At 35.4% G+C, this 17,705-nt stretch overlaps 1 protein-coding gene and 1 non-coding gene across 2 annotated transcripts; both read right to left on the reverse strand.

Annotated features, from left to right (window-relative positions):
- Nucleotides 1-49: 49 nt before the first annotated feature.
- TRNAK-CUU lies at nt 50-122 on the reverse strand. Its single transcript has one exon. It is a non-coding gene; the product is annotated as a tRNA-Lys (tRNA).
- Nucleotides 123-784: 662 nt separating this feature from the next.
- Nucleotides 785-2,461, reverse strand: LOC110721023 (early nodulin-like protein 1). Its single transcript, XM_021900147.1, has 2 exons — nt 1,825-2,461; nt 785-1,495 (listed from the first exon to the last, which is right to left on the reverse strand). The coding sequence occupies exons 1-2, from the start codon at nt 2,003-2,005 to the stop codon at nt 1,038-1,040; spliced, it is 639 nt and encodes a 212-aa protein (XP_021755839.1). The 5' UTR covers nt 2,006-2,461; the 3' UTR covers nt 785-1,037.
- Nucleotides 2,462-17,705: the final 15,244 nt, after the last annotated feature.

A 17,705-nucleotide genomic window follows, 5' to 3' on the forward strand; every position in this document is an offset into this window, starting at 1 on the left:
AAGTCTCATGTGTGCAAAAAAAAAAAATTGCATGGGAATGAAAAAAGAACGCCCACCGTGGGGCTCGAACCCACGACCACAAGGTTAAGAGCCTTGCGCTCTACCAACTGAGCTAGACGGGCTTTGTTGATCATGTTACAAATTGTAATTTATTTTTACTAACGTATGGCACAATTTATTACCCTGTTACTATTGCTGCTGTTAATTCGGTTGGGTTGAGGGCACAAGGCATATATTCCTCAGGTAACATTGTAACAATACTGTAATTCTGCAACAAATTCCCATGTGACATACATCATTAACGGTTGGGTATTATCGTATAATCCTTCCTTCTCAAATACGAAGTAATATTATTTTTGTACATATATTGAGGAATTAATTATTGCATTGATAGTCAACATTAATCAGAAATATTACATATATTGAAATTTTAAATAGATTGGTAGTTTGCATTTACCTGATCTTGTAAGTAATAAAGTAATATATACACACAAGTTTGGTAATAAATGTATTATTGAAATAGCTAAGATAACGCATATATAACCTACAAAGTGTTGTTCACTTGGTAAGATTCTTACCTTAAATCTTAAAGTTTGAGGTTTAAATCATATGTATCGAATTAGATTTGTACGAGTACATAATAACTTAGCATTGTCAACTGTAAAACAATTATTTATATAATTTGATGTTTTAAAAATCATCTCTTTTGTATAGAAAGATAATATAAATGAAATTGATTGAAGTTTAGGGGGGGGGGGACAGAAAAATTGAATATAAATGTACATTTCACACAATATAATGGAATCCATTTATTTTTGCCTATACATTTAAGTATATAACCCTCAACTTGAGAGAATCACAAGACCAATATGACCTCTTTTATTCATCAAACACAACAAATAATCACAAAATACCAACTTTCTTGAGAATCAAAATCACAAGAAAATACATTCATCATCACAAATTAAAATAAAATTAATAAAAAAAGGAAGAAAATCCTCCACCATACATACATATCTTCAACCATGGAGGATCAATCAGAAAGCTAGGATAGCAGAAGAACCAACAAATGCACCAAAAACACCCATAAAACTCATGACAGTTGAGGCTGCACCATTTTTCTTAGGTGGGTTAGACTCAGCTGAAGGAGCTAAGTCAGCTGAGGGACCTAAACCACCTGCAGGAGCTAAGGTGGTGCCGTTGTCCATAGGCGGGGAGGCGATAGGTGGCTGTTGATCAGGGGAAGGTGCAGAGGCCGAAGGCGAAGGTGGTGAGCTTTTGCCACTTCTGTCTGCCATAACTACAACTGCAAGCTTCTCGTTTTTGTTACAGTTGTCTTTGTTACCACTGATGAAGTAGTAAGGGCCTGATTTGCTGAACTTGAACTCTGTATTACCATCAGTGTACTTGGCTATTGGTGAGGTTGTTGTGCAGCTGCTGTAGTCCTCTTTTGATACTTGAAGCACTGAATCGCTTGATGATGGGTACTTAAACACTAGAAAATCGGAAAAATCATGCATTCTTAGTTAATTAAAAGTTGTAACTCGAACATGTAAATCATGACTTTGTGATTGTAATGATACATAAATGACGTGGTATGTTATTTAGGTGTATAGTATAATGTTTGTATGAAAATGTAGCCTAATAATATATTGATAGTGTACATTATCAGAATCATTTCGAAAGTGAACAAGTGTACTAGTTCATGTATAGTTAAACTTGTTGTATTTCAAACATGTAAATTATGTACACTTGATTTGATGAACAGAGTATATCATAAGAAAAAGAGAAATAATAGAGGGTAATTAAAAAAAGAAGACTTACATATTGAATCACCAATTTGGAAACGCATTCTTTCAGCCCATTGATTATAAACATTACCATTATCAGAAGGAACAGACCAACCCTTAGAACCACCTACTGTAAATGTAGTTGCATCACCTCTTTGCATAAGCAATACAAGACTAACGAGCCCGAGCGCATTGACAAAGAAACTCTTACCCATGGTGTTTAATTGAATCAAAGAAAAAAAAAAAAAAAAAAAAAAACTCTCTCTATATATATGGCTCTTAGTTAAGCAACAGGCAGAGTGGCCGAGAGCGCGACGAAAATAGAGAGGTTTAGTTAGAATGAAGTGTAAGACTCTTTGGTGAGATGAAATGAGTTGGAGTGGTAGATGGGTTTATGTAGAGGAAATGAGAATTGAGAAGGGTGTACTTTACAAGCTGTGGTAAGGAAGCTTTTCTTTCTTTTACTTAATGTTATTCTGATTCTTGTTTCGGGTTTCTTAGCATTTTGAGCAAAGTATAAGAGCATATTATTGTGATGTACTTTATTATGCTATATTATCTTGCAGTTTTTGCCTGAGCTGTTTCTATTCTTTTTTCTTGCTTTTGTTTTTTTGGTGATGACTTTGGATGGAGGTTAATACTTTGCTTTGACTGCCATCCAGAATATTCATATCTTGTGTCACACTTATATTAGCAAATTACTTGTACTACATACATTACTTGGTTCCTCCATTGGGAATTATAATATTTTTTGATATGCGGGATTTGGGTGTTGTACTTGACACGGTGTTGATTGACTTTTTAAATTTTAATTTTTTTTCTTCATATGAGGTCACTATATGTTTGGGTTTTGCATGTGTTGTGTCAAAGTATTAGAGGATCTGACAAACAACACCTGACATACAACAAGGTGTTGAATTAACATAACCGAAAAAAGTTCAAATGGAAATTAGATTTTATTATAAATTCATCTTTAACACACCTAAGTCCTAACTATAGTGGTAGACTCTGAAATGAAGACAACTAATACATGACCAAGAGAACTTTATACGTTATACATTTATACATACAAATCCTAGTAAAATCAATTATGACCTCCATATTCAAATAATAAGTCACATTTAAAAAAATAAAAAATAAATTCTAGTAAAATTAATTGTGACCTCCATATATAAACAATAAGTCATAATTCTGTTTTTAAATTTCACATATTGTCATGTTGAAAAAGTTTATTTTGACAATGGTTGTCAGATTGAACATCATAAAAACACCTCAAAATCAAAATGTAGGTTGTTAGTTCAAAGTTACTCAATTTCAAGCCAAATGAGACTCAATATCTAAGCCCCGGAAGCCAAAATCTTTTACCAAAAGCCCAATCTAGGACCTAACGTATGACTGACTTAAATACATTTTATGGATTACCAAGCCATTTGGATCAAGCCTAGACTTTGCAAATGGCCCAAAATCTAAACTTTCTTTTCTGTTTTCAACTTGGCCCAAAATCTATGGCTTCTTTTTCTGTTTTACAAGTTACTGAGTTAGAGTGTTGAAATTGAAGTGTTACCATGATAATGTACGAGATAGATTCATATATCGAGAAAAGAAAATTCATAGTTAGTACAGAATTAAAAATAAGGTTTTGGTTATTTGTGATTAAAAGTTATACACTACTCCCTTTGTCTCTTATTTTTTGCCCCATATTATAATGTTACTTTATTAAGTTTTGGTTGAAAAAAAGTGATGAGAGAGAAAAGTCATGGGGTTAATGGCATGGTTGTGAGAGTAGATAACTGTTGTTTCTGGCTGTATTGTGTATTGTTGTTTTGTTACTTGTTTTGTCTGTTTACTATGTCTAGTGATGTGTACCTTTCCTAGAAGGTGCCACAGCACTAGCCATAGTTGATCCCTCTCCTGTCTTGGAACACCCTTCCTAGAAGGTGGTTCCTTGAGGGTTAGGGAATGTTAGGAGGGTGTTTGCCTTTGTATAGGCTTTGTAGTTTTGGAGAGTTACAGCTTTCCTCTTGCTTGTAAGTTATAACTTTGTTCCTTTTGGTAATAAAATCACTTACTTACCAAAAAAAAAAAAAAAATGTGGACCCATATGTCCAAAAATAAAATAGGGCAAAATTAAAAGAACGGACTAATAAGGAAATTGGGGCAAAAATTAAGGGACAGAGGGAGTTTTTGATAGCTAAAATTGGATTTAGGACACGAAAACTTAAGAATACATCAACTACACTCTAGCATTTCAAACTTTGGGGACGTGTCAGCCAAAGTCAACGTTGTTAAAAATGTACACTTGTAATACAAAGCTCCCTCCATTTATGTTTATTTGTATTAGACTATTAAATTATCTTGTTCATTTTCTTATTTTACTACTTGTATAACTTTCTTAAATACTACGGATTAAAGTAAATTTAAACTAGATGTAATCATGCAATCAAAGGTCACACGCTCTTCCCTTCCAAAAACGTGACCCGTCTTGAGCTATACAGTTGATTAATTATTTGGATTTAACAATAGTTTAAGAACATTTAATTTATTGCATAATGTTCTTTTCAAACTCACTAATTATATTGAACGGGACAGTCCAATCTTTTTTGGGATAATAAAAGCCTATAATACCAAATAAGTCACACTTTTTGCCTTTTAAAACATGTCTAATGATGTCTAAAGCAACACATATATATCACTTAGATTGGTTAAGACAATATACAGTACTCAGCCATGAGTTGAAGGAGTATATATACAAGATAGAACACTCTAACAACCTAACGGCCTAACCGCCTAACTAACTAACTAACTACCTAACTAACTAACTAACTAACAGATAACCATTGTCAAAATATCTTAAGGGCAACAATAATAGTCAACGGTCAACGATAAGATTAAAAAAGTCCAAAATTCCAACAAACCAAGAATCGATCTATTCTAACTGACGAATATAATACTCTCTCTATATATAAATATAGCTTAGAATTCTACTCGATCTCCACCCCATTTACACAAAACAAACTAAACTAAGTGTCATTCATTCAATTCATACAAAATAATACTTGAAATCTTTCTACTACTCAAGATTTCCAAGAAAGTACGGTGGATCGATCGCCATTATTGAAATCTTCCTTGAAGTGAGCGAACATCATAATAATGTCTGACTATACCCAAATACCGGGAAAAAAGGGCACAAAGAGAAAGAATCCGGACACTACTCCGAGCAGTACTTACAGTCAATATGATGCAGATTTCAAGAACGCAGTTGAAATGGTTACGGGTGTGCCGCAGCCGCAACTGCTGCCTACAGATAAGTACGACAAAATAGTTCAACAACTTGTCGGCTCTGCTGCAGCAGCTGGCCTTGATAACCTTATGCCATTAATCGGACATAGCGGCTCGGCTTCCGTTGTACAAGCCGAGGAGTCTTCAATTATCGGGTCTGCTGCAGGAGCAGGATATGATGCCGATGCCTCCGCGTTACCTAGAGAACAATCAGACTAATGAAGATAAGCAGTTAATTGATTTTTTTGGTTTGGAAGACTCAGACTCGGCAACGTTACCTGGAGATCAAGGCCCGGCCGCGATTGGAGATCAAGACACGGCAATTAATAATCAGACTAATGAAGATGATAAGCCGCAGTTAATTGATTTTTTTGGATCGGAAGACTCAAAGTTTAGGCGAAGACATGACCCGGACTCGGTCGGACATCAAGGCTCGGCATCGGTTGGACATCAAAGCTCTACTGCTACGCTTCAACAAGGCTTACCGTCGTTCGGAAATCAAGGCTCGGCGTTGATTGGACAATATGGCTCGGCTCCGGTTGGACAATATGGCTCGGTGTCTGTTAGTCAAGGCTTGCCGTCTTTTGATAATCAAGGCTCGGCGTTGATTGGACAATATGGCTCGGCTACGGTTGGACGATATGGCTCGGTGTCTGTTAGTCAAGGCTTGCCGTCATATGATAATCAAGGCTCGGCGTTGATTGAACAATATGGCTCGGCATTGGTTGGACAAGACTTGACGACGCCAATTGCAAATCAAGGGTCAAACTGGACTGATCAATATGGATTAGTTGTTGAAAATCAAGGGTCAACCTGGATTGGACATGATGCCTTGGCGTCACATGGACAAGTTGTACATGGTCAAGTCTCGGTGCCGGTTGGACATCAAGCAGTCCCAGCGCCGGTTGGACATCAAGCAGTCCCGGCACCGGTTGGACATCAAGCAGTCCGGGCACCGGTTGGACACCAAGCAGTCCCCACATTGGTTGGACACCAAGCAGTCCCGGCACCAGTTGGACACCAAGCAGTCCCGGCACCGGTCGGACATCAAGCAGTCCGGGCACCGGTTGGACATCAAGTAGTCCCGGCACCGGTTGGACAACGCTTGGCAAGCAATAATAAGACCAATGATGATAGTGCTGTGTTTGATAAGTTAGAGGAATGGTTGGACGAAGACCCCTAGTACGTTTACGTGCATGATGAATGGTATCCCAGACTTTCTTGATTTTCTTGATTCATCATCATTAGTGTTAATTAGTTGATTCTTTAAAGTGTTAATTAGTTGCTGTGTGTAGTTGGTTTGTGCGTGTTAGACACAATATTATGTAAACAATATTGTCGATACATAGTAGGATAGTTAAAAACGCTAAATCTGGACAATATCATTTACATAATATTGTGTTTTTGCACATGTATGTGGGCATCTTAATTTCGTTATGTAGCGTATTCCATTTGTATGTGTGTATAAAGATATTACTAGGTATTATATTCAATATCAGCTGTTATACTTCTTAGTTCTTACTATCGAAATAGAAATAGAGTAACTATATATGAAAAACTCATAGATGCGCAATAAATTTCATTAAGGATTTGATAATACGATGGAAATGAGCTTTGTATTATATATGTTACTCCTTATTATTTGATTCACTATTTTATGTTCATGTATATTTGTTTAATTTTGCTAATCAATATGGAAATGTAACTAAGGAAAATCAATCGTGAAAGTTAGTTAATTGATTTGTTAATTATGGCATTGACAATAGAATATGATGGGGGTGAGCTTTGTATTAAATTATATGGGTTGTTATTTGTTTGATTCAATATTTTTAAGTTCTTGTATGCTCTAAGCTAGGGTGCAATGGTTGGTAAATATAATGCATGATCTGTGCACCTGGTAATATAAAAAAAAAGGCGGACAGAACATTTAGGTGTTTGAAAAAGAACTTGCAAGTTTTTGAAAAAGAACATATTTGTGTTTAACAAAGAACATGCATTATTAAAGAGCATAAAGACATCATAAAAAGAATATGATAAAAACTTTATTAAATTTTTATGAAAAATTACACATTCACACAAAAAATCTTTACCAAAGATAGATATCATTTCCCCAAAAGTAATTTTTTTCTATCTCCAAAAATTAACTTTGCATAATAATTTTAGTGTTCTCTCTCTAAAATATTTTCAACTAAGAAAAAACCAAGATTTCATTTTCAAATTAAATTTCAAAATTCTAAATAACATATCTTATAATAACATAAGTTATAATGTAAAGAACATATAATTCATACCCGAATCACTACTAGAAATAGGCCGATTTCCGACGGACTTTTTCAAACGGACATGTATTTCCGTCAAAAAATTCAGATTCCGACGGATTTTTATTCCGTCGGATATTTAGACGAATTTTAACAATCCGTCGGAAATTTCCGACGGAATAAAAATCCGTTAGAATATATCTATGGGATTTCCGACGAAATATTCCGCCGGAAATTTATCAATCCGTCGGAATTAAAATCCGTCGGAATATATTTATATATATATAAAAAAAACCCTCCTTCTCATTTCATGCGCCTCCTCCTCTTCATTTCAGCTTTTCTCTTTCTCTCTCCTCCTTCTGTCTCCCCCTCCTCATTTCAGCTTTTCTCTTTCTCTCTCCTCCTCCTTCTCTTCCTTCACGCCCCTTCTCTTTCCTCTACACCCATTCTCTGTTTCTCCTTCTCTTCCTCTCTCCTTCTCCTTCTCTACCTCTACTCCCCTTCTCCTTCCTCTATACGCCAATTCTCCTTCCTCTATGTTCCTTTATTTCCGGCGGGTGGTGTGACATCGAGTGAAATTTTCACTCATCCACTACTAGAAATAGGTCAAATTCCGAGGGACTGTTTCCGAGGGACACTTATTTCCGTCGGAAATATTAGAAATTCCGACGGAATTTTTGTTCCGTAGGAAATTTGTCGAAAGTTTCCGACGAAATAAAATTCCGTAGGAAAATTTAGGCTGTTCCAACGGAATATTCCGTCGGAACAGTAAAGTACCAACGGAAATATATCCGTCGGAAATTTCCGACGGAATCTATCCGTCGGAAATTTCCGACGGAATCTATCCGTCGGAACAATAATTTTCCTACGGTAATCAAATCCGTCGGAAATTTCCGAGGGATTTTTCCACATTCCGACGGAATAAAAAAAAAAAAAAAACAAAAAACAAGTTCCCCTCTTTCTCCATTCTTTCTGTGCGCCTCTTTCCCTCATTTCTCTTTCTCTCTCCTCTCCTCTCCTCCCTCATTTCTCATTCTCTTTCTCTCTCCTCTCCTCTCCTCCCTCATTTCTCTTTCTCTCTCCTCTCTTTCCTCTTTTCTTTCCCCTTCTCTTCCCATTAACGAACCACCATCAACAATAAGGTTCGAAATTCACAAAATTAAATCAGAGTTCTTGATCTCGGTTTTTGGGCGAAATTCATAAAATCAGAGTTTCGATCTCGGTCAACCAACATCAACAACAACAACGACACATTCATTGTTAACTACGTACGGCCAACCAACATCAATAACAACGGTGTAAGCGTTTACGATCTCGGCTTTTGCGCGAAAGTCTCATATTTTTGTAGATCTAGTTTTAAATTAAGCTAAATTGTAGATTGATTTACTTAGTTTTTTATGTAATTGTTATTTTGATTATAAATTTGATTAGATAATTGTATTTCCTTTAAATTTTAATGTATAATTATTGGGTTTTTTTTTTTTATGAAATTCTAATTAAATAGGTAAATCTACTGGTTTTGATTTGTTTGTGTAGTATTTTTCGACTTTTTTGGCTTAATTTTCGTAATTTATTTCGATTTTTTACGAATTTAGTGGGTTCTTAAGTTATCGAGTTTTATTTTTTTATTTTTATTTTTTTTTTTTTGGGGTGAACGGTGGTGGGGTTAGGGTTCGTTTGAGGTTGGCGCTGGAGGAGTGCTCAGTGGTGAGGGCTGGTGGTGGTTAAGGGGGAGGTTAGGTGGTGGCGTGATTATTTTCCGGCTTTTATTTTTATTTTTTGGGTTTGGTTTGGTTTGGTGGGTCTGAGTTAGGTGGAGGTCGTTGGGTGGTGTGGTGTGGTGTGGGTGGTGTGGGGGTGGTGTGGGGTTAGGCGTGGTGTGGGTGTGGGTGGGTTGGAGGTGGTTAGGCGTGGTGGTGGGTGTGGGTGGGTTAGGGGGTTGTTAGGTGGGGAAGTGGTGGCTAGACAGGGTGGGGTAGGGTGGTTGGGGTGGGGCTGGTTTTTTTTTTTTTTTTTTTTTTTTTGCTGTTTCCGACGAAATTTCCGTCGGAATTTTCCGGCGGATTTGTATCCCGTCGGAAAAATTCCGACAGGCTTTCCGGTGGCTGGAACACCTCTTCCAACGAGAAAATTCCGTCGGAGAACATTGTTCCGACGGAATTTCCGATGGAAAAGACCGTTTTTCCTACAAATTGGTTTACGACAACCTATTCAGTGTTTTCCGACGGAATTTTACCGTCGGAATTAGCCTGTTTTCTAATAGTGATCGGCTCTGCTGCAGGAGCAGGACATGATGCCTCCGCATTACCTAGAGAACAAGGCTCGGCAATTCATAATCAGACTAATGAAGATAAGCAGTTAATTGATTTTTTTGGATTGAAAGACTCAGTCATAATTTACACACTGGTATGATGGTATCCTATTATCTGAGACTTTCTAAATGTGTTAATTACTTCGTTATATAAACGTACGTAGTTGGGATATAGACTATACATAATATTGTGTGGTTTGTGTCTAGCTTAGGGTCTAGCAATAATCAGTAGAATTGTAATAACATGCATGCACTATTATCTTATTTTTTAAGTGAGTATGTAATAATACTCTTTAAGTTTTTCAAGAAAGAGTAAAGAGTGTGAGACTACAGATTCTTTTATGTTGCTCATTTGTGCACTTTAATTTTCGTTTTGTAGTATTCCATTTGTACGTAGTAAAGACATACTATTGGATTCAATATTATTATACATTGTTGTTTGCTCTCTATTCTACTCGTTACTATCGAAATAATAGACTAACTACGCAAAATCAATCACCAAATTTCAATTATTCGTTAAGGTATTGATAGTACGCACGGTGGAAATGAGCTTTGTATTAAATATGTTTTTAAATCATTTGATTCAATATTTTATGTTCTTGTATGATCTCTATATTTTATTTTGTTAATCGATATAAAAATTTAACTATGAAAATCAGTCATGAAATTGATGAGTTCGTTAATTATGGCATTACCAATATGATAGGGATGAGTTTTGTATTAAACGAATTACTCGTACTATATGATTCAATGTTTTTTTTTTTTTTTTTTTTTTTTTTTTTGACAACATGATTCAATGTTTTACATTCTTGTGTTCTCTAAGATATATAAAAGGAAAAAAAAAATAGACATTGAATTTATTTTAATGCCTGTACAACCAATATGGAACACTATAATACTTTGTTAACAATCATCATCATTTAATATGATGAGGACCATGGAGTGGAGGGACATACAATTTGTCCCTCCATCTCCCCTGAGAGTGACCTGGGTTTGATCCTCGTCCCACCCCTTCTATTTCCAATGATAGGAGGGGCACCCTCCATATCTTATCGTGTAAAAAAACAAAAATAATCATTAAATTTCAAATTAAAGTAGTTAGGCCAAAATAGGTTATTTTCATTTCTTTTTTTATTAGTTCGAAAATATAATTTTAATGGGCTTAACAGTGTGTTTGGATAAAAAAAAGGGAAGGAAAAGAAGGGGAGGGAGGAGAAGAGGAGGGGAGGGAAAGGGAGGGGAGGGGAGGGAAGAATTGGTGAGTTTTCCTTCCAAATCTCTCCATTGTTGGAGAGATCAATTTTCTACAATTTAATCCCTCTATTTCTCTTCCCTCCAATTCCCTCCCCTCCTCATTTGTTATACAAATAAAAGATACCTCATCTCTCCATTTCCCTTCCCTTCCTTTCCCTCCATTTCCTTCAATCCAAACACACCGTAAAAGAAAAGGAATAAATTGGCAATTGAAATTTGTACTAGATCTGACTAAATTAGGACTCTATATAGTCTATATATACTTCATTTGGTCAAGACTTGTTTAAATAATGGGCTAAAATTGCAGTAAAAAATTTTCAACTAGACTTAAATATTACCAATTACCATTTTACCGTGATAAAAGGCTATACTTGTTTGAGCATTTAAAACTTTGGGCACGAGTACGCCAAAGTTCATGTTTTCTAAAATGTAGACTTGTTATACAGCACTCCCTCCATTAATATTTTTTTTTTTTTAAAGACAAAGAGTAGCCGATATTATTAAAGCATAATTACTTTGGTGGTATTTTAACTTGTATTTGACTACTAAACCATTTTTAATTTCTTATTTTATTGTAACTTTTTTTAAATATTATGAGTAGGGATAAATTTAAAATAGATGTAATCGGTCACACACTCTTTAATCCAAAAATGTGGCCTGTGTTAGTTGAGCCATATAAGTTGATCAACTGAGCCAGACTTAACAATTTAAATACAATACAAATATCACATAATGTTCTTCTCAAAGACCAAAATCAAGTGGCCGACTGATTCAATCTTCTTTACGATAAGCCTATAAGTCAATTTTTTGTCTTTAAAAAAATGACTAAAGCAATATGTTTTCGTACTTACCACTTAAAATTATCCAATGTAGGGTTAAATGTATATAAAAATATCGACCATGGTAAATGAAAAGCAACACACTTTATATTATCACTTAGAATTATCCAATTTTTGGTTAAATGTACATGGTATATAAAAATTCCGATTGTGGGAAATGAAAATGGACTCGAGCATAAGTGCATAACCAAACTTGTAATTTGCAGAGGAGATACAAGACCCTAACCGCCTAACTAACTAACTAACTAACGGACAACCGTTACTAAAAATATCTAGTTTGTATAAACTAACAATAGTCAACTGTCAACAATAGGATTAAAACCCACAAATTCTAACAAACCAAGAATTCATTTTTACTAATCACTCCACTTACACACAACTAACTAATAAAACCCTTATTTTCTGTTGCTTACAACTTAGCTTCTATTCATTTCTTTCCTACATAATAAAATTTCAAGATTTCCAAGAACGTACACCGGCCATACTCCCTTGAACATCATAATGTCTAACGATCCTCGAAAACCGCCAAGGGCGCCGACGATTGACCAAACGGGGCGTAAGAGAAAAGGTAATACTCAGGACGATCCAATCAATTTAGATGATGATGGTGAAGAAAGGCCGCCAAAGATAAAAAAGGATATTATTGTCAAAGTTCATACTCAAGAAGATTTCAAGGCCAACGTTCAACAGTATACAGGGAAGCCACTGCAATCGCAATCACAGCCACAGCCGCAACCACAACCACAGCCCCAGCCGCTGCCGCTGCCGCCGCCGCCACCACGACTTATTAGCAACCAAGTAGATGATGTTCAAAAAATTTTGGAGGAACATGGACTTGATCATGGACAACTTGGCTATCCGTTGTTTAGGCGAAGACATGACCCGAACTCGGTCGGACGTCAAGGCTCGGCATCGGTTGGACATCAAAGCTCTACTGCAACGCTTCAACAAGGCTTACCATCGTTCGGAGATCAAGGCTCGGCGTTGATTGGACAATATGGCTCGGCTTTGGTTGGACAATATGGCTCGGTGTTTGTTAGTCAAGGCTTGCCGTCATATGATAATCAAGGCTCGGCGTTGATTGGACAATATGGCTCGGCTCCGGTTGGACAATATGGCTCGGTGTCTGTTAGTCAAGGCTTGCCGCCATATGATAATCAAGGCTCGGCGTTGATTGAACAATATGGCTCGGCATTGGTTGGACAAGACTTGACGACGCCAATTGCAAATCAAGGGTCAACCTGGACTGATCAATATGGATTGGCATCGGTTGTACAAGGGTTGACCACGTCAGTTGTTGAAAATCAAGGGTCAAACTGGATTGGACATGATGCCTTGGCGTCACATGTACAAGTTGTACATGGTCAAGGCTCAGCCGCGTCATATGGTCAAGTCTTGGCGCCGATTGGACATCAAGTAGTCTCAGCGCCGGTTGGACATCAAGTAGTCCCGGTGCCGGTTGAACATCAAGTAGTCCCGGCGCCGGTTGGACAACGCTTGGCAAGCAATAATAAGACTAATGATGATAGTGCTGTGTTTGATAAGTTAGAGGAATGGTTGGCCGAAGACCCCTAGTACGTTTACGTGCATTATGAGTGGTATCCCAGACTTTCTTGATTTTCTTGATTCATCATCATTTATTTTTTTCAACAAACCTTTGATTCTTTAAAGTGTTAATTAGTTGCTGTATGTAGTTGGTTTGTGCGTGTTAGACGCAGTATTATGTAAACAATATTGTCGATAGATAGTAGGATAGTTAAAAATGCTAAATTTGGACAATATCATTTACATAATATTGTGTTTATCAATGATGAATTAGTTTAGTTCGTCAGAATAATTACAACATGTACGTTTTTCAAGCAAAAATAAGATTAGAGATTCTTTTGTGTATAATTTGCACATGTATGCGGCATCTTAATTTTCGTTATGCAGCGTATTCCATTTGTATGTGTGTATAAAGATATTACTAGCTATAATATTCAATATCAGCTGTTATAGTTCTTGGTTCTTACTATCGAAATAAATATAGAGTAACTATATATGAAAAACTAATAGATGCGCATTTTAATAAATTTCATTAAGGATTTGATAATACGATGGAAATGAGCTTTGTATTATATATGTTACTCCTTATTATTTGATTCACTATTTTATGATCATGTATATTTGTTTAATTTTGCTAATAAAAATGGAAATGTAACTAAGGAAAATCAATCGTGAAAGTTAGTTAATTGGTTTGTTAATTATGGCATTGACAATATGATGGGGGTGAGCTTTGTATTAAATTATACGGGCTGTTATTTGTTTGATTCAATATTTTTAAGTTCTTGTATGCTCTAAGCTTGGGTGCAATGGTTGGTAAATATAATGCATGATCTGTGCACCCGACCACCCGGATGCACCATGCACATGGTTAAATAAAAAAAAAGGCGAAAAGAACATTTAGGTATTTGAAAAAGAACATGCAGGTTTTTGAATAAGAACATATTTGTGTTTAATAAAGAACATGCATTATTAAAGAACATAAAGACGTTACAAAAGAACGTGATAAAAACTTTATTAAAATTTTATGAAAAATTACACATTAACGGAAAAAATCTTTACCAAAGATATCATTTCCCCAAAAATAGTTTTTTCTCCCTCTAAAATATTTTCAACTAAAAAAAAAATTCAAGATTTCATTTTCAAATTAAATTTCAAAATTCAAAATAACATATAAGTTATAATGTAACGAACATATAATTCATACCCGAAGAACACACTGATCAAACTCAAAGAACATACAATAATAAAAAAAAAAATGATGTATGATAATTTGAAAACTCAATTTATACTCCATATTGCTATAGTGTAGTAGTTATTTGATTCAAATAACTCAATTTCTCAAAAACCAATCAGAATACTATATACATATCAACTTTTAATTTTGAAAATTGTGTATAATTGAAATGTAATTACCTTATAATCTTATATACTCAATACTGATGTTGAGGTAGAGCTCATCATAATATGCTTGGCTTCAAAATTCAATAGTACATTTTTTAATTTGATTTTTACTTATGTATGTGATGATGAAATTTTGAGTAATTAATTATTTTACCTTCATTTTTAAATCAGAAAAACTAATTAATCGTGTATGTGACCTTGAAAAAAAAGTTAATTTGGACTAACTTAAACATATCCATCCTAACAACCTAACTAACAGCATAACTAACTAGTAACTACTAACGGATAACGCTCCAAATAAAATGTCTACAAGTATAAGCCAACAATAGTCAACGGTCAATACTAGGATTAAACTCCCAAATTCTAACAAACTAAGAATCCATTATTCAGTTATTCTACTGACCACTACTATATATACTACTCTCTTCAACTAACTAAACCAAATTAAAGCCCATAATTTTGTGCATTCTTACAACTTAAAACTCAAGCTAAGTTTTAAATTCAATCTTTCTCCTACTCGATCAAGATTAAATTTTTCCAAAAACGAACCCTTGACATCATAAAAATGTATAACGCGAAAGATCCCGGAAAACCGCCGATGAAGAACGACCAAACAGGCCGTAAGAGAGATACTCCGGTGGATAATCCGATCGTTACACACCAAAGGCCGCCGAAGGTAATGCGCCGAGAACATTATTTGAATGATTTTGTTGAAAATGTTATGGGAATGCCACGGCAGCAGCCTAGTATTATTGACCTTACTACTAACCAAGAAGTTGTACAAACTAACCCTAACAGTGATACCTCTACTCTTCAAGATGCTCCAAGCGCAGCACCATCTGATCAACATGATGGCTTGGCAGCAATAACATTTGGAAATCATGGCTCGCCTTCGTTTGGAGATGTGTCCACAACATTTGTAAGTAATAATGATGGCTCAAGCTCGGCTTCGATCGATCTTAATGCGGCGGTGTTTGGGAATTATGACTTGTCAAATGTTGGACGACAACTTGACCCCGTGTTGTTAGGAAATAATCTTGATTCGCCGCCGGCTTTTGGACAAGATGGCTCAGCCGCCGCAACTCTTGGAAATGATAGCTTGTTGGCTTCCTCTGGAAATATTGCCCCGGAATCATTTGAGTATCCTGCCTCGGCGTTGTATGAAAATCTTGGCTCATCCTCATTTGAACAACTTGCGTCAGCGTCCGTTGAACATTTTGGCATGCCTTCTTTGTATAATAATAATAATAATAATAATAATAATAATAATAATAATAATAATAATAATAATAATAATAATAATGATCTTGCTCCGCTGCCACCCGTTGAACATTATGCCTCGCCGTGGTCATATGGACAGCTTGCCCCGGATTCGTATGGACAGCTTGGCCCGTACGGACATCTTGACTCGGCGTCGCATGAAAATCTTGGCTCTTCAACCAATGGACAACTTGCCTCGGACTCACATGGACATCTTGATTCGGCGTCTCTTAAAAATCAAAGCTCTTCGTCGGGGTTGAACGCAAATCTTGGCTCATCGGTCGTTGAAAATCTTGTTCCTTCGTCAGCTGCTGGTCATCTTGGGTCGGGGTTGTACGAAAATCTTGGGTCATCGTCCTTTGAAAATGTTGTATCATCATCGGTTGAACATTTTGGGTATGGATATGGCTTGGCAAGGAGTACTAGAGATGCTTATTTTCAAGGAGTGTTGGATCATTTTATCAAATACTGGAACAACTTAAAGAAGCCGCACTAGTTTATGTTCATGACTACTGCTTCATGAACGACTTTCTTGGTCCATTATCATTTCATTAGTTTTACATGCTTTATGTCTAGTGTTTTTATCTTCTTTAGTGAGTAATTAATACTCAGTAATTAGTTTTTCACAAATAATAAGATTAGAGATTCTTCTATGTAATTTGCTCATGCAGTGATGTAATAAATTAGTTGTCATATTTCATTCGTATTAAATACATTACTATTGAATTTAGTATAATACAATTTATACATTCTAACAACCGTTGTCATAACAAAAGTTAGAACCCTTTACATATATGTGCATGCCTTATCCATAGTTGAAACTTGTAGGTAGAAGTCACAATTGAATGGTATGATTAGTTTTAACTTATTAAAGTAGAAGTTACAATTGACATTTAAATTTTAAAATACAAAGGAGTATTATTTTGTAAAAGTTGTCAAATTAGCCTTATAATTCCAATCTATTATCTATTAATTAATGTTAATCTTATTGAAATGGGTTAGGTTGTTTGTTTGATAGATGGTAAAATTAGCTTATGGTGTGATTTTGATTATTTATTGCAATTCAAATTTAGATTGTATAACGAAGTTCATGCAATTTAAGTCAAATCATGTAGTCTTTCTAAGTGCTAATCTTGGCTAACTAACTCGACTTGCTTCCGTTAGAGTTTGAGCAATCAATTTCCAAACTAAACTAGCCCGATTGGATTTAAGTGGCCAGTCTATTTGAATTGAGAGGAGGAGGGCCATGTGCATAGTTCGATCTAAATGCAATTTCTAGACTTATACTCCGTATTAAACTTTTGCTTGTCCCATTATCCCTTTATCGATTTCGGACAGCTTTATTATGAACAGATGAATCGGTTAAAACATGCTATCTTTATTTACGAGTGACTCAACCTAGCTAGATATGTACATACAATTTACTCTTTAATAACAGTTGTCATTACCTTGTGAAAAATTTTCCCGCCTTCTTCACTTTTTTTTTTTTTTTTTTTCAGTTTGACAATCATATTTCATATATACCCATATGAAATATTTCTGAATATATTTTACATACTTTATATTTTATAATATTATTGTCAAAAATATTTAACAACCGTACATTGCACGGAACTTTAACCTAGTTTAGGCAATTATTTGCTTATCTCATAAATTATCAACTCATTTTTTTTTTCATACTTTCGTATTTAATAAATCATGAAATTTTTGATTTTTTTAAAGTACCCATTAGTGCAAAATAATGACAACTCATTTGGTACGAGTATTA

The sequence above is a fragment of the Chenopodium quinoa genome, unplaced genomic scaffold, assembly GCF_001683475.1.
Source record: "Chenopodium quinoa cultivar QQ74 unplaced genomic scaffold, ASM168347v1, whole genome shotgun sequence".
Taxonomy (NCBI): Eukaryota; Viridiplantae; Streptophyta; class Magnoliopsida; order Caryophyllales; family Amaranthaceae; genus Chenopodium; species Chenopodium quinoa.